This window comes from Dermacentor silvarum, chromosome 4, assembly GCF_013339745.2.
Source record: "Dermacentor silvarum isolate Dsil-2018 chromosome 4, BIME_Dsil_1.4, whole genome shotgun sequence".
NCBI classification, from domain to species: Eukaryota; Metazoa; Arthropoda; class Arachnida; order Ixodida; family Ixodidae; genus Dermacentor; species Dermacentor silvarum.
In genome coordinates this window covers 176,819,937-176,842,249 of record NC_051157.2, presented here as the reverse complement: position 1 = coordinate 176,842,249, position 22,313 = coordinate 176,819,937, and the positions used below count along the sequence as shown (strand labels likewise).

The 22,313-nt window shown below is 46.5% G+C and overlaps 1 protein-coding gene across 6 annotated transcripts in view; it reads right to left on the bottom strand.

The window, feature by feature from the left end:
- LOC119450782 (uncharacterized) overlaps positions 1-22,313 on the bottom strand; it is a 216,050-nt gene that overhangs the window by 57,586 nt on the left and 136,151 nt on the right. For 4 of the 6 annotated variants that reach the window (XM_049666231.1, XM_049666229.1, XM_049666230.1 and 1 more), the window contains exon 5: positions 13,190-13,358. The exons of the other annotated variants lie outside the window; for them this stretch is intronic. In XM_049666231.1, coding sequence (XP_049522188.1) covers positions 13,190-13,358 — 169 coding nt within the window. The remainder of the gene's footprint in view (positions 1-13,189; positions 13,359-22,313) is intronic. 6 annotated transcript variants of the gene reach the window in all.

Sequence of the window (22,313 nt, the reverse complement as noted above, 5' to 3'; positions counted from 1 at the left end):
GCCATGAACATAAATTTCTAGGCCTCATTTTAGACTCTAAATTAACATTTATCCCCCATTTGAAATATCTGAAAGCGAAGTGTTTGAAGACAATGAATATACTGAAGCTATTGTCCCGGACATCTTGGGGAAGCGACAGGAGATGCCTTTTGAGCCTCTACAAAAGTCTCATAAGGTCGCGCCTCGACTACGGAGCTATAGTATATAATTCCGCTGCACCCAGTGCTTTGAAGATGCTAGATTCCGTTCACCACTTAGGCATCCGTCTTGCTACAGGTGCCTTCAGGACTAGTCCTGTAGAAAGCCTGTACGTTGAATCAAACGAGTGGTCACTACATCTCCAAAGGACTTACTTAAGTTTTGCCTACGCCCTGAAGATTGAATCAGATAGCCAGCATCCATGTCATTCTACCATTCGCGACTTGTCCACGGCCAGGCTGTTCCGTAACCGCCCGGCCACTAGGCCTCCTCTGTCACACCGGTTGGAAGCACTTTCAGAACAGGCGTCCCTCTTCTACAGAATGTCCTAATGGCTCCTACTAGGCTTCCACCACCTTGGAAGTGGCAGACCATCCAGTACGATATCTCTTTCGTAGAAATATCAAAATGGGCACCTGAAGCACACATACATTCGCATTTTCTTGAACTTCGGGAGAAGTATTCTTGCAGTGAATTTTATACGGACGCCTCCAAATCGTTTACTGGTGTTGCTTACGCAGCTTTGGGACCGTCTCTTTCCGTGTCCGGGACACTAAATCCACATACAAGTATTTTTGCAGCGGAAGCATACGCAATCCTTTCAGCAGTCAAACACATAAAACAAATGAATATTACAAAAGCAATTGTGTTCACAGACTCGTTGAGCGTCGTTAGAGCTCTAATGAGTCTACGAAAACACAAGAATTCAGTTTATAACGAACTGTACAGCTCGATATGCTCAGCTTACAAGGACAACCAAGTAATCATAATATGCTGGGTACCTGGCCATAGAGGCATTAAAGGCAACGTAGCTGCAGACGAAAGTGCCACTTCGGTAGTTTTTGAACATACGAACAGAAACATAGCCATCCCTTCCACTGACCTAAAGCCTTTCTTGCGCCATGAATTACTAAAATATTGGCAAAGGCAGTGGGATAATCAAGTGCAAAATAAGCTACATGTAATCAAGCCAAGAATTGGGAAATGGATATCTCAGAAAACAACAAGACACAAGGAAGTGCTTCTTTGCAGGTTAAGAATAGGACATACCTATGGAACACACTCGTATCTCCATACAGGAAGTGATCCTCCGACATGTGATAGGTGTGGCGACATACTTACAGTTCTCCATGTTCTTATCCAGTGCCCAGAAATAGAAGCTCAGCGTAAAAAGTACTTTTATCCCGCGTATCGTGAGCACATCCCTCTTCACCCAGCATTCTTTCTTAACCATGAGCCGCTTTTTGATTTTAATGCCGTCTTAAAGTTTTTAGCAGATGTAAACACGTTGCAAGTCATCTGGCCAGGGTATCTGTAGCGCAGCCTCGACTTGCAGGCTGCAGCTGCAGTGCAAAAACATTTTACAGCACGTGCCTCTCAGTCCTTGATTTCAAGGGTCTCTTGAGGCAATAGTGCTATTGCATATACTTTATTATGTCACCGCTTTGTAACGAAACCTTTACGCTCATAGCTCACATCATTAGTCTTTGTCATTATTTTAACACTCATATATTTTACGCAATTTATAGCGATTTGTTTTAGGCCTTTTTACAGCCACCGTTTATGTACCATTTGCATCCTACTGTCCACTCCATCCATAATACATTAAGAACCCATCACCATGTGTCATGGCGCTCTTTATCCATAGCTGGCCCTTGCGCCATTAAACACTACACATCATCATCATCAATCCCTGGATTGTCCGGCTGGCGCGGTGTACTGGCGTAAGCTCCGGTTGCGATCTCGCCTTCCTGCTGCTAGGAGGGGTCTGTTGCATGGGTCGAGAATACCCAGCACCTCCACCAGCAAAAATGTCACGTTTAATAGACAGGCGGCTTCCAAAAGATGCCGTTAAAGTAAGTCCGAGTCGTCGAAGGGGCAGCGCAGCACCGACAAAAGACCAAGGCGCTAGCTCGTGAACCAGACCGTCCTTGTCTTCTGGGAGCATGATGGCACAAGCGCGTGGCAATATTACGTCGGTGTTCATCGCGGCACTTGTTAAAATACCTTCCAGTCCGAACAATGCAGATACACCTGCAGAAGTAAGGAATCCAACTGACAGTCACATGCGCATGTAAAAAACATGGTCGCCTGCATCGTTGAGCAATGTTTTCATGCTTGCTAAGAACGATATTTGTTCTTGCTAAGAACATCGAATCCCTTCGGCACCTTGCCACGGCTATCTTCAAATAATTAGAGATCTCATGAATGTACAACAACACTGCCTTCTTACGCATGGAAACCAGTGTTGGGTGGAGCACTGGCACATATCACTTCCAAATGTTTAACAGCATCTACGAACTTGTACTTATTAGCTACTCCGGATATCTGGATTTATTAGGTTTCGTGATCTGTGCTGCGGCACTGAATTCCATCAGGTGGACATGAGATCTTGTACAGGCTGCTGCTATTCATGGCTTGGCAATTTTACTTTTCACTAGTTTAGTGGGTGCAAAGCAGTACTTCAGGAGTTCCTTCTACGCATTTCTTCTGAGTCATACAGTTTATCGTTTATGGTCTTGAGTTCAGCAAGTCTTCTTATTTACAGGATAACGTTTAGAGATGCTGTTAAAGTAGAAGTTGAAGTAGAAAAGTAGAAAGCCTGACATGTGAGACTCAGTCCAGCACTGTGTTGGAATGAGTCTCACATGAGGACAAGGAAGACAGCGGTGCATTATGTTCACGGCTTCTCCTAATTGTTGAAGAATGTCACACAAGGTACAGAAAGGACTTGATGTACTTAACACAGAATAACTTGGTTCGCACTTTGCAGGTGTTGAGAGGGACATTCAGAGAGAAGGCATCACAAAGAGGATTGCCACCATGTTTGTTACACGCATATGCTCCGCCATCTACGGCATCCATTTCCCTTGCACCTGCATCTACATCAGGCAGACTGGGAGGCGTTCTAATAAGTGCCTTACAAGACAAGAGTACACTATCAAGGCAGAAATGTGCTCACAGTAGGCAGAGCACTCCTGTGCCAGTAAATGCCAGCTGCATGTCCTGCACGAGCACTGTGACCGGGTAACAGGAGAAATTATGGGAGCATTCTTAATAAAGAAGAATCAAGCTGAAACATACAGCTATATGTTGTCCTAATTGATTTAAAACTGGTTCTGCTGAGATGTAGACAGCTGTGTGAAGAAGTGGTTGCTTGCTTGTTTGAATGTATTTTTTCATGTTATCTTGAGAGTTCCTTCTTTTTGTTTCACAACAAATATTCACCATGAAGTAGCATGTCTACTATAAAAGTGGACAGCAACACAAATAAATTCGTTAGTTGATAGTCAGTGTCATGTTCCTGTTGTTGGCCTTTCTCATGCCACATTTATTGCACTGTTAATTATAAACCAGTACTAACTATCCAAGTTTACGATTCCCCTGAACCTATTTTTTGTATTCTGCTGTCGTCAGTAATATAATTCTTGCGATTGTTGACCCACTCTCCTCTTTAATGTCGCACAAATAAAAAAAATTCACAATATTGGCTAATGCGTGGCAAAATGAATATAAATTTGCAAAGAGCACTAGCATTATAATCTCTCGCCTCACATTTTTTGCCTTATTTGGTAGATTTTCGCTCTGTATTAAGGTATGAAAGCTGCACTTCTCAAGAGCAGCCGACATATTTAGATGACCATTTATTCTGACCAGTTAAAATGCATTATAATTGAAGTGTGACATGAATTCAGACACGAAAAAAAATCGGATGTGATGAATTCTTGCAGCAAAAGTTACTGAAGCATAATCTAGGGCAGCGCACAAAGACAAATAGGTGAATAATGAATTGGGAAGGGTACCATCCTATTTTACATACCCCTTCTATACCCATGGTTTTGCATGCGGATTTTGCCTATTCTTGCGAAATGCACCAACTACCTGAAACCACAGTTTTTCTTTCCTACTTAAATGGTAAAGGTACATTAAAGCAAAAAAATTATGGCCACAGAATTTTGCCGCCCTTTAAAAGAGTTATATTTGTGACTGCGCAGACTTGTACAGTGCCTGAAGCCACAGCATAACTGTTCTCAAAAGATGGGTTTGCTCTGGAAAATCAGTTCTTAGGTTGTACATTGTGCAATTTATTTTCTTTGACAAGCAAGAAACCGGATCTTCTGCTGACATTTATCGCGGAACAAAGAAATCCTTTCTCACATTCTCTATTTATTATACTAAGTGCTCAATGCACTTTGTTTAGGTAGCATGTTCACTTCATCATTTAAGTGTCCACAGCACTGCACTGACCAATTTACATATTTCTGGTGCATGGTGTTGGTTTATAACATAACTGTTGCATGACAATCATGTATAACAATCACAAAGAATTTTGGTGATGCAATTGGCACCATGCATCTTATTAGAAAGCATGCTGCCCTCTGTGCAGATATTAACTTATTTTACTTTGTCACACTAGGAAATTTATTCAGGTACAGAGAAATTGGAGCTTCATTCGATAGCCACAGGGATTTCGCATATGTTAATAACATTTATCTCTGGGCTATTTCAACTATAACTAAGGTCACAATGGGGAAGTTGTTACACACAGCACTGACTTTCAACTTGAGTATTAGACACCTTTTCTTTCACTTTATTACAAGCCATAAAGCACGCATTCCAGTTTATTCCTTCAGCTCATTTACTCTTTCGTGGGATACTAAGAGCAGAAGTTGTAAGCCTTGCACAGAGCAGAAGTTGTAAGCCTTGCACAGCTTCAAGGCGATACAGGAAGTGTTCAGTGGGCGTAGAGCTACTCTAATGGCATAATCAGTTCTTCCAATGGTCATTATTTCTAAAATGCTCTAGAAGTGTGTTTTTGGTTGGATAATAGAAATATAAGCGTGACAAGTCACGAGTGCATGACTGATGTTGACAGCCATGCTAGTTGGAGTGCATAATACTTGGCAAAAAATTGTATGAAAACCTAGGCACCACTGCTCTCTAACCTTGTGAGAACCCCCCTTGCATTCTTTCTCACCTGACTGTGCACTCAATCTTAAGTACAGAAATTTACTATGCACAAAAATGCTCCAATTTTATTTTGCCTTATAAAGCTTTTTGCCTGCAGAAGCCATCAATCTAAGGGGTTTTCCTTGTTCCTCGATTGCGTGTTCACATACACCAATCACTCAAGAAGTGTTTCACGCTAATGCTCTCATAGTTCTTTCCACTGAACACATCCCTGCTTCCATTTGCAAACTTGGCTGGCAAGTAGATTTAATCACTTTCATCCAAATCTCAAATACCCACCAAAAGCACACAGTCCAGTGTGTCATAGAAGGAGATACACCAATTTTACATGCGAAAAATTATTTTTTCAATTGAAAGTGACTATGTGGCTTTTAATTAAGAGATAAGATGCGCAATACGGTGTATGCAACCATCAAAGGCCTCGCTCCTGCTTCCGGAGGCTTGAGCGGATATAATGAACTGGTCCAGTGAGCCTATACGTAAACGATAATGTCTTCTTAAACGTGAAATGATCTGCCCCTAATGTCTCCCTTTCTTAAACCCTAGGAGGGAAGCCATAGTTCTGAAATTTGATGTAAAAAATATATAAAAGGGAAGCCATGAAAATGAGCCTGCTTCATGTTAGCATTTAAAATTCGCAATGACAGTAGTTTGCATTTGCTCCCTTATATTTGCGTGGTCTTAAAATTATGTCGGCATAAAACCAAGCATGAGCTTTCGCTTTTTATAGTCAACACAGACATTCTACTCAGTGCACATAAGCGTAATTTCACCAAGCGAATCTGCAATCTTCTTGTACCATTCTTTTGGTCACGCGAATAAATCTATTGAGAGGCCAGACAAAAAGTAGCCACTTGTCGCAAGCTGTTTTTCAAAACATATTTCTAACTTTTCAATGACACTTGCTCCTATGTGTATGTCTCCAAAGAGCATACTTTAGCTTTACTTTCCCATCAGATATGTTAAAAAATTACTAAGGAGATTGCTAAGAGCATGTCATAAATTTCATCTTGGTGTGACAAACTGACTTTTGGAAGTTTTCGCGGCATTTAGTTACATGGTACACCCAGTATACCCACATTTTAGTTTTCTCGTCCAAATTGCATGGCAACGCATTTTGATACTTTGGAGGGCGCTCCTCTGCACCATGTGAAGTCGTGCTGAGCTGGTTCCTTGACACCATTTTGTTCTTGCAGCTGCCTTCTTGAGTTTTATAAGACGTGTGCCTGAAAAATATAGTGCGCAGAAATGAACACGAGATAATATTGTGAAACCATGTAAAGACAGTCAAGGAAAAAGGTCATTGCACTAAGAAGAAGCCTTCGCACTTAGTATTTCTACTGTAATGCACGTGAAACATGTAAATGACTGCAATTGTCAACTACCAAGCCGATTTCAATTTTTAGACTTAATGAAAAAAAAAGAAAACTGGCCGTGAGGCCTCCGTCAAGCACCAGTGCTACAAAACGTCTACTAAAGAATAGAATATTGGTAATTCTAGGCACACTTCATAAACGCATCCCTTCCTCTAGAGGAGAGCAGTGGTGGTATGATGCGCATCTCATTTCCGATGATATCAACACGTTATCAACAATTTTTTTCATCAACCATTATCAACTCATTTTTTCCCAGGACTTGTGAGGAGTGGAACCATCTTGCTACCACTACTGCAGAAATTACACACCATCAACGTTTCAAGAATGTTTTAACAGTAACTAAATAGTTCTTTACCTCATGCTATTTTTCGTTGTTTCTTCTTGTGTGCTTGTGCTTAGCTGTATCATCTTGTCATTTTACATTGTTTTTTAGTTCTTTGAATTGTATTGATTTGGTTTGTTAATTAGAGTATTGTATTTGTATTGGTAAATTATATAACTCCATGTATAAGTGTATCTTTTCAAATCAATAATTTTTTTCTTTTTTGCCACTCCCCTCTGTAATGCTTCGGCCCTGAGGGTACAATAAATAATAATAATAATAATAAATATAATTCCTGAAGACAATTATGCCTCTTTAGCTTATATAAAACAAAATAAATCAGCCGCCAAAGTAAAGGGAGCATACCGAGTGCAGTTGAGAAAAGTTTAAAGACTACACTCTATGTACACAAGTGGCCAACAACCACGCAAATGTAGTGTTAGAAGAATGAGCGGAGATGACATGAAAATGAATTAAACCGCCTTTAAGGAAACCCGTCAAAATTATGATGCTGAATTCTGCATGCTGTGCTTATGCTGCACTTAAAGCTTATTACGTTGTGAAGTACTCAAGTCTGCAGTCGTTTAACTGATGAGTGGAGCATGTAGTTTTTATGTAACCTACCAAGAAGCAAACAGCGCAAAGCGGTATGACGAATTCAGATGTGTCACAAACACCGCTTGGTTCCACAACCTCGGCACGTGCGCCCTGTGCCCCCCCACCCCTCTGGTTATGCCACTGCTCAAGCCATAATTTGAGGATCTTATTTGCAGTAGGCATGACAATATGGTTCTCTAGTACAACAGATTTTTACTGGGTGTGATTATAAGAAGGGGTAGCAAGGCCTGCTATGGCAAGCTTACTGAGATTTCCAAGAATAACAAGGAACAGTTCACGGCGGCCTGCGTCTAACCTTTCTATACAGGCGTGAACTTATTTTAATTTATGAGGTACACAGTGGGGTTCATTTTTGAGACCCGACTCTTGCTGCAGTTTGAAATCTAGCATTTAACATTGCAAGACAACAATTTAGAACATGCAACACAACATTTTACTTCGATACCTTATTTATCCACTAAAAATATCAAGGCGGTAAATACATTCCAATCCGCCCTGCAATACCAAATCCACAGCTTACGCATGGAGCCCCCTGAGAAATGCTGATTTGGCTGTTCATACGGCATAATTCTTAAGTACCAACTCATACTAGCAAATACACAGCCAAATCGAAAACAGTAAACGTGGAGACCGAGCCGACAGCAACATTACAGAACGACCGTGTCATTGTAATCCTACAACAGTAGCTGTTATATTCAATGCCGGTGCATAACTCGCCGCTTGACGAGTCACCGAGTTCATACACAAAGGGCCTGTTCACATTCGCACCATGCTCGAAAACCGCTATACGATACACAAAATCACACATAAATTCACACCAGCTTAATACATTAGCAAAAAGACGTCAGTCTTATTCCGCTCAAAACATGAATTCCCAGTGTGTATTCCGGCAGTTTAAGATTACACGCTAAATTGACCTCACGCAGCGTGCAGCTGTATGCCTGCGGCATACAGCTCGCACTAGCGCTGCACGTAACTTCACTGGCCGCAGATTACCCATGAGTTAACACACTATCAAGCGCGCGCCTTAATATAACGAAAGCATGCCGCCAACAAGTGGACGCCTTTCGTTATGTAACTCCTTAGTTAAACAGCGCTCCGCAGACAGTAGACTGCCAAACTGAATACATTCAAACTCATAAAACACACGCTCAGCACGCTCCGTATAGGCACGGAAGCATAAACCAGAAACCTTTTTATGCGACGCACGCCTCACTTTTTATTGAACACACCATGGTTCCCTCCGCGTTTGTGATTTTCAAAGCTCTTACGGATAGCGGCAAGTGATAAAATCACCGCGACGACTGACTCCGCAGTAACCGCGACGACTGACTTTTGCGATTGACGTCGAATCACGCACCACGCATACCTAAAGCCCCTATATTAATAAAAGTAGCGCCATTCTTAGATCTTGCCGCCACCGCGCTCACCCCGGCGCTTCCTCCTCGCCCTCTCTTAGCCGCCTCCTGTCGCCCCAGCCTCCTGCGCTCCCCCATTGGCCAATCCGTGTCACGTGGAAGTTCGCGTCGCGCTTTTGTATATTTTTTTCTTTCCAGCGCGCTCCGACTGCCATTCTCGGGCCTGTGCGACGAAAGTGCTGTACGCACAAACGGATCAAACCTGTTAAGGTGGATTCACACGACCGGACGGAGGAGGAATTTTCGCAGCGGATGGCGTATCACGTGACGCGCGCGTCATCAAAACGTGCCGCCCTCGCCTAGTCCGGCCTACTCCGCTCGCGGTCCGGATTGAAAATGCTCGCCGGTATTTCCATCCGTCCGTTTGGCGGTCGTCTGACCTCAATTTAGCGTAGTCAGCGTGAAATCTGTCAACATCGGACGCATTGGCGTGGCTACGATGGCGTGTTATCGGCCTGGAGCCACGTGTGATTTCGTTGTGCAGCAGTGACCGCGTGTATTTTGTGGTGATGCAGCGGGAAAGGCGAGTCATGGTTGCGCGCGCATTTCTATTTACTCAGACCGCGCAGCCTGCGTGACGTGAGGTGCACAAGAAAACGCTAATTGACGAGACAACCATCACTTTTTTGGTTCTTGTTGAGGGATTCACAGCGCTATGAAATATAGAGCACACCGAGTATGCAAACGCGCAGCTGCTAATAAACGTTGGAGTCGAGAGTAAGCACGCGGATTCCGCAAACGGCGGTCCGGCTGTGCGAATGCGACCTAACTCGGCTGCGCCGCATTCAAGTGCTGACGTCACTGTTTGTCCGCGGAGCAGGCGGGATTTTGACCTCGCGTGTGTGTCCACCTTTAGGGACAAGAACTTCGTTGTGATGGCATGCTGCTGCGCCTTAAGTTGCCGCAACCGACAAGGCGAGGGCAAAAGGCTTTTTTTGTTTACCATCCGGCGTGCGCAAACGCTTGCTGCACACTTGATATTTGCGCCGTCTCGCATCGTCGCGTTGCTACTTCCAAAGCGGCATTACTAAGACCAGTTACTGACTGACGAAGCAAAATCGCGCCTCAAAACCGTCTCCGCAGGGCGCGATCGAAGTTTTCCTCGGATTTCCTCTGCTGGCGCGTTAGCTGTCGTCTGCCATGGCAGGCCCGACGCAGGCGGCGCCACTGTCGATATCGCGCCTCGATCGCGCTGGTCGCGCCGAGCGCGATAGTGGAACGGAGGAGGAGGGAAGTGGATGGCACTACTTTTTATATATAGGGGCTTTACGCATACCTAGTCGGTTGTTAATGGCGGCGGCTAAACTTCGCGATCACTGCCTGGCGATAGCACGTCATATACGCAGAATGTGCCACTTAAGTTAGAAATCACTTACCGTGGAGGATGTGCTGTTCAATCCAACGAACGATGAACTACTGTCCTCTTTTCGCGGCGGCGAAACGTGGCCGGCTGACAAGATTTTTCTTGGTTGGCCTTGGCGCCCGCCGCCTGCCCGCTGAACGGATCGTCTTTCTCCGGTCATAGAGTAACATACAAGGATAAGAGAGGACACTTCCATAGGCCCCTGCGGCCGATTTTGGTTCGCAGCGCACCTAGCGGCCGTGTGGAATCTACACAGACTCAAAGATTGGGACCACAGGAAAACTACTCCCGAAGGCTATTTCCTGGAGCTTACAAAAATTACACGGCCTCGAAGATTTCTTCCGTTAGAGTGCTCGTCCCGGAGGCTATATTTCGAATTCTTTAACGCATTGCTTGCATGCATCAAGTAGCTTCGTGTAAGCTGTACCGCCAGAGCAGCAATCATACGATGCCACTGTGTGTTTATACAGACATTTTAAATAAACATGACAAGTGTTGGAAGAGACGAAACATTTTATTTTGAAGTCATATTCTCAGTAAGCAGATGCACCCTTTTTTTCGCAACGTTGGATGAACGCAAGCACAGAAAGATGGTTGCAGTGCAAAGTGCAAGACATGCCAATACAGGTGCCATATGTTGAGAATAAATTTCAGAAAAGGAATAAACAGGCGATATTATGAAAAACCCCACAGAACAGTAAAACTGCCGAAGACAGCATTAGCATTAAAGAGGAAAACAACGCTCGTCCTTTGAAGCCTAACCTATTAAGTGGCAGTTTTGGGCTGCATAGCAAACAACGAATGAAGGCTGCTCACTGCAGTTGTCAGCCAACCACACTCTCTCCCTGTCCTGCCGTTGTTACTGCACCTCGCAACACAGCAGTAATTCCCGTAGTACTTCACTATGGTCGGTATCACCTGAAAAAAATTAAGTATTGGTTATGTCTACTCTCCCGCCTTCGCACAAATTTTCACCTGCGCACTTCAGATCACGCTTTCGCGAAAAGCGTCACCTGCGATTGTCGCAGCTAAAAAAAAAGAAAGCTTCGGTGCCATGCATGGGCTACAGAGGCAGGAGTGTTTATTCACGATACGTCGTAGCCGCAGCTTAAAAACATTCTTCTCAATTCGCAAGTTCTCCCTAATTGCGCTCGTAACAAAGGCTTTGAAGCAAGCTGCGCACGCCACGAATAACGATCCTAAGCATAACAGCATTCTTTCACGCAATTCCACACACGTGCATTGAATTCAGACTACGTATACCGGCGTGTGCAGACTCACTTTCTCGCGCCAAGAAACGATTTTCTCGCAAACGTGCTGCGCAGCATTCCAAATTGCTGTTTATTACATATTGTGAAGCAATCCACGAACATCATGCGCGAAGTGAAGAACACAAAAAGCTCTCTGCGCCGAACAGCACAATGCGACAAATGTCAACTTACGGCTCAAGTGACAAATACACAAGCAATTTGCAAAGTAATGAAAGGAAAAAAGGACGTAGAACAGAAAAAAGAACGTAATGAAGGCCTTCTTACCAACCAGCAGCCAAGCAGACAGATGTTCTGGCAGACGAACCCGGCAAAGACCACGCAGACGTTATCGCACATCTTTTGTAGCGTCGCCTTGCCTGATCACACCATGGCCGATATTTTGTAGCGATGCGTTATTCTTTATTCTATATACTGGTCTTATCATCGAGCGCTCACGGCCGGCTGATCCCGTTGATAAAGTGTTCTAGAACACTTTACCGTTGATAACGTCTACTTCTACAGCCACATAGACAACTAGACGTACAGTGCACCATAGGAAAGTTACTACAGTAGATAACTAGTACGCGTGTTCCCTTGCAGACAGGGAGTGTTGTATTGCCCTCTAGCGGGCGGCATGAAGCTGCGTAGCTCGGCCGCTTTTAGGCTGGAGTGGCCACTCTTGTAATCCATATGTTACTCTATGCTCCGGTGCTGTGCGGCTCCGCGATGTTGTGCCGGCTCGCGGTGGGGCAACTCCGAAACAAAAAGTAGTGCGCTGACCTCCGCACCAATTTGCGCTCTGGATGCATGTTCCAGAGCGCAAATTGGTGCGGAAAAACTATGCGCTCTTTGCTCTGCGTGCGTGAGCGATACATCGCCATGTTTCGGACCAGCCTCATGCAGTTTAAGCTGCAGTATATGCTATGGTTTGCTCTCTGTTGCCGCAAGAGTGGAACGGGCATTCTACTCTCTCTGAGAAGGGCAGAGTAGAAATAACAGTTCACTCTCGCTGCGGATAGAGTGAACAATGCGTTTCACTCCTCCCGACATTTTTCTAGAGTAAAACTGAAGAGTGAACCAGCCCCTTCACTCCTGCGATACTCTCCGTAGTTTTTAGAGTGCACTGCCTCACTTCCAAAAGCATCTCGCTTTGCCAAATGGCTCCCGAGTTTGTTTGGTTTTTTTTTTCATTTTTTTCCAGATGGCGCCACCTCACCCAAGAAACCGAACCAAAACAAAATCACAGAACGATTCTTTTCATCTGAATGTTCTAAATTCTTGGATGCTGTGGACGCTCATATCACACCGATATTACACTTTATGCATGCAATTGCCAGCATTTCATCGCACTGTTTTAACACAAGCGTAACGTAGGGCATTTTGCCGCATGACATGCGGACTGCAAAACACGACAAAAATACCTGAAGCAACTGCTGTCACTATTCTGCTCGTTTATTAAACGGACTCTACCAGATAATTCTCTAGTGCCCGCAGAGTTCACTAACCGGTACGAGAAAGAATGTACGCTGAAATTTGTCTTCCGCAAAGTTAAGTCTCGCGACTTATGACAGTTTAAAGAGATTCAAATGATACTTGATAACACATATTATAAGTGGATCATTACAGCGACCTGTATTCGAGAGTCTCTCAAAAGACGTTCAACTGGCTGTCACCTTGTTTTTCTTGACTATGTCGGAAAACTCTGTCAGAGTGAGTCGGGGTGGCGTCAAGATGCAGACCGCTCCGTCCAGGACCGTCATCATTGCCCATACGAAGCCGGATCCATGAGTGATGGGCGCTGGGAGTAAGACGACGTCGGTCTCGTCGCACGGGTTGCCAGGTCTGCAACATATAACCGTTGTTTTCGGACAACATGCACACGCTACGGATTGTAGGCGTCGTAATAAACATGTCTTGTGGGCGTGGTAACGATTCCACGAGCGTTATTTTTGTTGTAATATGCGACACGACAGGTGAATTTTCTCGGTTGTCATTGCATCACGTTTTACGGCGAAGCTCTCGGCCTCTCGGTGGTCGGCATTTTTCATGTCCTGTCCGTGAGAAAAATAATCATGATCAGTAATGTTTCATAGCCCCCTAAGCAAGAAAAAATGCAATGGCTTATCCCCCTCCTAATGCACAGCCGACAAGCACTCAGAGAACTGAAGCGAACAGTGAATGCATGCATTGGAATCAAGCATACAAATTACAGAACAGCATCATCATCATCATCAGTCTATAAGCAGCAGGAGAGAACAGGATAGGTTTAATGAAGAACAAACTCAAAACAAGTATTCAAACCATCAATAAAGCATTGCATATCCACCCCCCCCCCCCTCAGCAGTTGTGGCGGTGGTTTTAACGCGACAACGTTAAGGGTCTCGTGTCGCAGAAAAGTCGGCGTCGATGTCGGCTTCGGCGTAAGCATCGGCTACTGTGGCATCTGTGGCGGAGAAATTAATCGCGAATCACCCCGACCACACAGGCCCTCCGCGTAGCGCAAGGGGTTGGTGAACAAAAATTGAATTTCGCAAAGTAAAATCCATCAGAAAAATCGCCAATTATGACTTAACTACAACCCACAGACACGATAGCGTCGGATTGTAATTTGAATATACGAGAAAAAAAAAGCCTGATAAGCAGCCAGGGATCTTTGAATGCTATAGCGTTACGCTCTTAAAGGCGAAGCTTAAGCGTCCTCCAATTCTGACGCTGCGCGGCTCAAGCAAGCAACGCTCACGCAGCAATTTTGCAACAGATTCACCGGACATGCACTTTTTCAGGGCCTGGATGGCAAGTAAACTTTTTTCATGTCACTCTCTGCGAACCCGCCTAAGCCGAACTGCGTTAATATGCTTCGGGAATAAGCTTTGCATTCACAAGCCAGCTGGCGTATTAGACCCCAGATGAGGGCACGCGAATGTTTTTACACGCTTCAAGTACAATTTCATAAATACAACTTCACCTATCTACCTCCACTCACACTCATTAAATAACTATCCAGCACAACCAACAACGCGCTGCAGCTGCTATTGCCTTTGCGTTAACGAGACAAGGCATGATCAGCAATGTATACGCCGATTCGCTGTTACGTTTATAAGCGGACATTTGCTCTGGGACAGTCACTATTTACGAGACAGACAACAACGTCTCAGAGACGTTGACGGAGCGGCAGTGTTCTGCAGGCGGCCGTCTTACGAACTAAGCCCAGGCGCCATGAAAAGCTGATCTTTTACTCACGGTGCTGTGTGTTGCTTAGAGCACCACCATTATTTGAATGTCTATTTTCCTTTACCTCTAACCGCGCCTCGTTCTTTTTGCAACAAATAAATTCAAGCAAATAAATATTTTACCTCTCAAACGGCATCAGCTAGCTGAGAAGCACACCTCTCCACTCTTTCTGCGTTTTCGTCTCACCCTGTATTTATCAACATTCTGCGCATCCGAGTGTCCGCTCTGTAATTTTTTGCAGAACGGATGTAAAAAGTCCTTCTAACGGACAGATGAGTTTATTTCAAGTTGTCACACATAATTACGCTCAATACAGAGGACATTTTGTCTCAGCTTTAGGAGGCGCACAAATAAACCAACTCTCCTCATTACATGTCTATATTTGGCCTAGCCTAAGCAATGGCAATCTGACTTCTGCGGCCGATCTGTTATGCTAAAATTCATCGGTGAAACATTTTAGAGCGAAGTTCTAAGTGTAAGTGGAAGCGCTCGAGAACGTTCGGTACGCGGGTTCTGACGCTGTCCTGAAATACAAGATTACTCACGTAGCTGGTGAAGATTATATTTAGTGGAAATGTGGGACAAATTAGGGGTGATTTGCAGACAAACTTCGAAGTATGTGGGTTCATTGAATAGTAAATGAAAACTAATAAACGCTCGTGTTCTGCGTATTATGAAAGTTTCTCAGCTGCCCCGCGAAAATCTTAGCTGGCAACGCTTTCATACTTGAATAAAATTGTGGACATGTTATGAGTGACGTGTACTGAATGTAAGGTTTTATAGGTTAATCACAGCCTATGTGGCAACTTACGGATAAGCGTGCCAGAGCTTTAGAAAAGCTGGTTTTACGTAACTCGAACAAAATTTTACCAATGCCCTGAAACAACTTCATCTGACACAAAGTTGATGTTCTCAGGTCACTTTCAGGTAATATTTTCAGACTATATTTTCGGAATATTCGTGAGTGATGTCTGCGCAGTTTCAGAAGCGCTATTTAATTGCGGACAATGTAAAAAATTCGTTAGCCCATGCAGTGTTGCCCAGCGCCATACGGCCGTTATCTGAAAAATTTCCCGCAGTACCAAAAGTGTACGTGGTGACGAGTTCACATTTGCTGTAAATAGGGTCATGAGAGTAATATGTCGCGAATCTTTACCTTTTGTGTAGCCTAAATAGGAGCTTACATAGTAACTACACAATCACTTTTTCTACCATATTTGTATTTGCTTTACCACGTTCGCGTTAAGGGTCCCCGGCTCATTCGGTCAACTAAAGAAAGGACGTCGTTAATATTTGATAAAACAAGGGGCAGAGCGTGATTGCTGTGTAAGTAAACTTTGAAATGTGTGGGGGTAAATACGGCCTTTGCAATAAATTACCTGTGCAAGCGCTTCGGAACATATAAGTATGATTTATGAACGGCACATAATTTATCCCGTTGCCCTTGGCAAACTACCAATGCCGCTAAGATAGAATTAAGTGAAAAAAGCGAGGTGCACATTAACAGTGTTCATGTGAATTGAAATATATGTGGATTAAATACAATCTTTCTAAAAATGTTTCTTTGTTATCCGCTATGTTTACAAGTGACTAGAGGGAACTGTACGTCACATCGAGATTACATTTCCTGAAAAAGGTGGAAGAGAGGAGGAGGAGGAGGGGGGCATTTTATTGGCAATGTGTCGAGCCACTATACGTGTCTGTTTTGATTAGAAAGCTAAGAAAACAATTGCTAAGCCCAAATGTTCCCCCAATTTTCATACGCTATACAAAGTCCGCAATACATTTTCCCGGCATCCTCGGGCAGGCAAGCGAGGTACCTTGTTTATATTTCGTTAAAACGAAAGGCTGGTTGTCGTACATTTTTGCGAAAATTTCTAAGTGTGCGGGTTAATTATCGCCTATGCAATAAATGACGTGCACAACCGCTTCGGAACGTTATAAGCGCGTTTCGTGAACGACGCAGAAGTCAGCCTGGTGCCCTGGGAGAACCCTATACGCTAGCGAGATCAAATTTAACGAAAATGGGGAGAACGTAATGAGAAATGTGCATTAGAAGTTGAATATGTGGGGTCCCTTTACACCAGCGTGAAACATTTCTTCCGCAAGTGCTCGAATGTGTTATATGGGGGTAACGTTCGACTTTTTGTGGTTTAATCACACGTATCTCTACAGTCTATATATTGTCACCAGCAGTAGTGGGTACAGTGCTAAGAGGCAGGCACGGACAGGAACAAAGAAGTGCGCGTTCTTCTCCGCCCGCTCGATAGCCAGCCCCCAGCGCCGTGCTTTTCAGGAGCCGCTACCCTCAATAAACGTCGCGTCGCCCGTTTTCTCACAAGGCACGTGACAAAGTGGTGGAGGTGCTGGGTATTCCTCACCCATGTCGCAGACCCCTTCTGGCAGTGGAACCACTACCCCCGTGCCAATCGATACGCCGGTCCACCGGGCCAGCCGCAGGATCCGGGCACTGCCTCCTGAAGACCCCGCAGCGCTTCAGACCATCTCAACCGGTATGAAAGGCGCCGCAGTGACGAACCGGTACACACTTCAACATCCACGGGTTCCAAAGTCGTTACATGGCAAGGTCTTCGAAAGCGTCGAAGACTGGATGGCCGACTTCGAGCGCCTGGCCGAATACAATGAATGGGACGACACAAATAAACTTCAAAGAGTCTACTTTTGCCTGAAAGACGGCGCGCTCACATGGTTCCAAAACCGTGAGCAGCAACTGACGTCGTGGCCTGAGTTCCGCCGTCAGTTACTAGACGCCTACGCCAGTGCTGATCGCCGCGAACGAGCCGAACGAGCAATCCAGGTCCGCGTTAAGCTTCCCAACGAAAGTGTTACCACGTTCGTCGAAGATATGACGCGCCTCTTCAGACGAGCAAACTCGGGAATGACCGAGTACAAGAAGTTGCGTCACCTGATGCGAGGAGTGAAGGAGCAGCTCTTCGCTGGTCTTGTGCGGAGCCCTCCGAAGACTGTCGCCGAATTTTTATCTGAAGCTGTAAGTATGGAGAAGATGCTGCAGTAATGATCGAATTTCTATAAGCGGCAAGTGAACGTGACATCCACCATCGATATGTTCACGGCCACCCGAAGCAACCATGACCACCTTCGCGAACTAATCCGCACTGTCGTGCGCGAAGAAATCCAGAAGGCTTTCGGCACGTCACAGGCGGTGGTGAGCTCTATTGAGTGTCGTCAAAGATAAAGTTCACCAAGCGCTCCGGTCGACCTGTCCTCTTCCTTACACCGCGCCTGCACCTATTGAACACCGCCGTGCGACCTACGCGGAAGCCCTGAGACTCCCTGCACCACCCCCGCTGTTATTTCACGCGGCTCATCCGGTTACGCTTTCATCTGCACAACCGGTACCATACATCGCAGAACGACGCGCGCCTCCAGCGTTTCCCTCCGCCGCTCCTCCCGCTGTGGTTCCGCAGGAGCAACCGGTATATTACGCCGACGATCGACGCATGACCCCTCGGAAGTCGGATGTTTGGCGCACACCGGACCGTCGGCCTCTGTGCTTCCACTGCGGTGATGCAGATCATTTGTACCGCCAGTGCCCATACCGACGTCTCGGGTTGCGGGGCTTTCCCACCTACTCACCGCCACCCCGACTTGGCCAACGACCTCGGGAGATAGAAGATTACCTTGCTCAACAACGCATGCCACCGTCTACCGGGTGACAGTCACGCTCGCCGTCACCACGGCGATTTTCACCACTGGCCCAGCGATATTCCGGCACACGATCACCAAGTCCCCGCCGGGAAAACTAACCACAGCGACCTTTGGGGGCGAGGCCGCTGGCAGTCAACACGCTGAAGACCTCCGATCGACGCGAGCGAGCGAGGACACCTATCCGACGTCAACTGCAGATGAACGGAATGACCTGTTTCGCTCGACATACCGGTGGTGATCGACGGTTACGCGGTTAGCGCTTTAGTAGATACCGGTGCGGACTATTCCATCTTAAGCGGGAAGCTGGCGACATTTCTGCAGAAAGTAATCACCCCTTGGAATGGCTCGCAGATTCGTACGGCTGGCGGTCACGTCATTAATCCACTGGGAACCTGCACGCGAACAGTTCGGATTCGAGGATCGACATTCGTGGCGAGCTGCCTTGTCCTACGCGCATGCTACCGTGACGTCATTCTCGGGGTTGATTTTCTCCAAGAATACGGTGCTGTTATTGACCTACGGGGAGGTGTAGTCACCTTCTCAGCAGACCGAGCACTCGACGGGTACGACCACAAGCGTCGAGACGCCGCCCTTCGTGTCTCCACCGAATGTGTTACGCTTCCTCCGCGAACCAGTGTCCTAGTCGAAGTGATGTGCGGTGGAATGCGCGAAGGTGAAGTGGTCGCTGAAAGTAACTTATCGCATCTACTGATGCAAGGTGTTTGTGCTGCTAGAAGTGTGATACAGCTTAGTGATGGCCGTTCTCAGTTGCTTGTCACTAACTTCAGTAACGAGCATCGACACCTGTTCCGCGGTACTTCGATAGCGTTTGCCGAGGAAATAGAGCAGGTTGCTGAATGTTTTACCCCTGAACCAGTGAGTATGGATGACAAGTCACTGGGCAACGTCGACATTAATTCAGAGTTATCTCCAGACAAACAGGCGGAACTGCACGAGCTCTTGCTTGAATTCAGGGCATGCTTCGCAAGCTCGTCTAAGGTACGCCAGACTTCAGTTACAAGGCACAGGATCATCACATGCGACGATGCACGCCCGATACGCCAGCAGCCCTACCGCGTGTCGGCAAAGGAACGCGACGCGATTCGTACGCAAGTACAAGAGATGCTTGAAGACGACGTGATCGAACCTTCTGACAGCTCATGGTCGTCCCCGGTCGTTCTTGTCAAAAAGAAAGACGGAATGCTACGCTTTTGCGTCGACTACCGGAAGCTCAACAACGTAACTAAAAAGGACGTGTACCCACTGCCGCGTATCGACGACTCGTTAGATAGACTGCGGCGTTCCCAGTACTTTTCGTCACTCGATTTGAAAAGTGGATACTGGCAGATCGAGGTCGATGAACGAGACCGCGAGAAAACTGCCTTTGTGACTCCCGACGGCCTTTACGAATTTCGAGTGCTCCCTTTCGGTTTGTGTTGATCCCCAGCAACCTTCCAGCGAATGATGGATACTGTCCTCGCTGGATTGAAGTGGCAGACTTGCCTTGTGTATCTTGACGACGTAGTTGTCTTTTCTGAAACATTTGAGCAACATCTTCATCGCCTGCGGCATGTGCTAGAAGCGCTCCGATCGGCTGATCTCACGCTTAAACCAGAAAAGTGTCACTTCAGTTATTAAGAGCTCAAGTTTCTCGGACACGTCGTCAGCGACAAAGGAGTTCGACCCGATCTCGACAAACTTGCCGCTGTAGCAGCTTTTCCTCCTCCTGCCGACAAGAAGGCCGTCGGACGCTTCCTGGGATTTTGTGCGTATTATCGCCGCTTCATCGACAACTTTTCGCAGATTGCGGAACCCCTTACTCGCCTTACCAGGGATGACACGCCATTTGCCTGGACGCATGAGCAACAGGCGGCCTTCGCTGAACTACGACAACGCATGCAGTCAGCACCCATCCTGGCTCATTTTGACGAAGAGGCTGACACCGAGGTGCATACTGACGCCAGTAACATCAGCCTTGGCGCAGTACTCGTCCAACGTCAAGACGGCCTTGAAAGAGTAATAGCTTATGCTAGCCGCTCGCTGTCCCGTGCCAAGGCGAACTACTCTACCACAGAAAAAGAGTGTCTCGCGGTCGTCTGGGCGATCACGAAGTTTCGCCCTTATCTCTACGGCCGTGCCTTTAAAGTGGTGACAGACCACCATGCTCTATGTTGGTTGGCGAACATACGCGACCCTTCAGGCCGACTGGCACGATGGAGCTTGCGGCTACAGGAATTTGACGTCACTATAGTTTATCTATAGAGATCGCAGGGAGAGGCCTTCGTCCTGCAGTGGACATAAATATAGGCTGATGATGATGATGATGATAGTTTATAAGTCTGGCCGCAAGCACGAAGACGCCGTCACGCTGTCGCGTGCTCCCGCCGAATCTGTCAGTCGACAGTCAGAGGACGACGACGGCTTCCTGGGCGCCCTTACTACGTCGGACTTGGTCAAATGGCAGCGTGAGGACGCTGAAATTCGACCTCTCATCGACCACGTCGAGGGCCGTCACACATCCATACCACGCCATCTACGTCGCGTCTTGACGTCCTTCTGTCTACGAGACCATCTGCTCTACAAGAAGAACTCCAGCCCGAATGACCAAGCCTACCTTCTAGTAGTTCCCAAAGACTTGCGGGACGATATTCTTTTCGCTTGCCACGACGAGCCTACATCTGGCCACCTCGGCTCCTCACGAACGCTTGCTAGAGTGCGCGAGATGTATTACTGGCCCGGGCTTGCGGCAAGCGTAAAACAGTATGTTAAAGGCTGCCTTGAATGTCAGCGACGAAAGTCACCACCCCTGAAGCCCGCCGGGTTATTGCAACCCATCGAACCACCTCATAAGCCATTCGACCAAGTCGGCTTGGACATACTTGGGCCTTTTCCTCTGTCAACCGACGGCAACAAGTGGGTGATCGTCGCCACTGACTATTTAACCCGCTATGCCGAGACGGAGTCGCTCCCACGAGCCACGGCTTCTGAGGTAGCACAGTTCTTCATGTACCACATTGTATTGCGTCATGGTGCCTCATCCACTGTAATCACAGACAGAGGAACGGCGTTCACGGCACAGCACATGAACGAAATTTTTCAATTGAGCAACACCAGGCATCGAAAGATGACTGCTTACCATCCGCAGTCCAATGGACTTACGGAGCGATTAAACAAGACCATCACAGATATGATCTCTATGTACATTGACGTCCAGCACAAAACATGGGATCGCATCTTGCCTTACGTGACGTTCGCGTATAATACCGCCGTACAAGAGACGACGCGGTCGCACCATTTCGCCTCGTTTACGGCCGCGAAGTACAGACGATGCTGGACGCTATGCTTCCGTGTCACGACACCGAGCACCTAACGACTGACGCCGAAGAATTTGCTGAGCGCGCTGAGGAAGCCCGCCAGCTCGCGCGGCTGCACATCGGTGAGCAGCAACATGCAGATGCACGGCGCTATAAAATCCGTCACCGGCAAGTGCGCTACAGTCCCGGAGACCAAGTGTGGGTGTGGACCCCTGTTCGCCGCCGTGGCCTTTGTGAAAAGTTGATTAGCCGGTATTTTGGCCCATACAAAGTGCTACGCAGCATTAGTGACGTGAACTACGAAGTCGTTCCAGACAGTGCGGCGCAAACACGGCGTAGACAACAACCTCGCCCTGACGTAGTTCACGTTGTGCGCATGAAGCCATATGTTGCGCGTTCGTGATTATTATTTTTTTATTCATCTTTCTACTTACGCTACTGTTTGCAACCTCTCTGTTTCTTGAGACTGTACCAGTCGCGCTTCCCCGCTGCTGTGCCTTTGATTTTCCTCTAGCTGTGATTGTGTCCTTCTCACGAGCACCTGCCTTGCCCATGCTGTTTC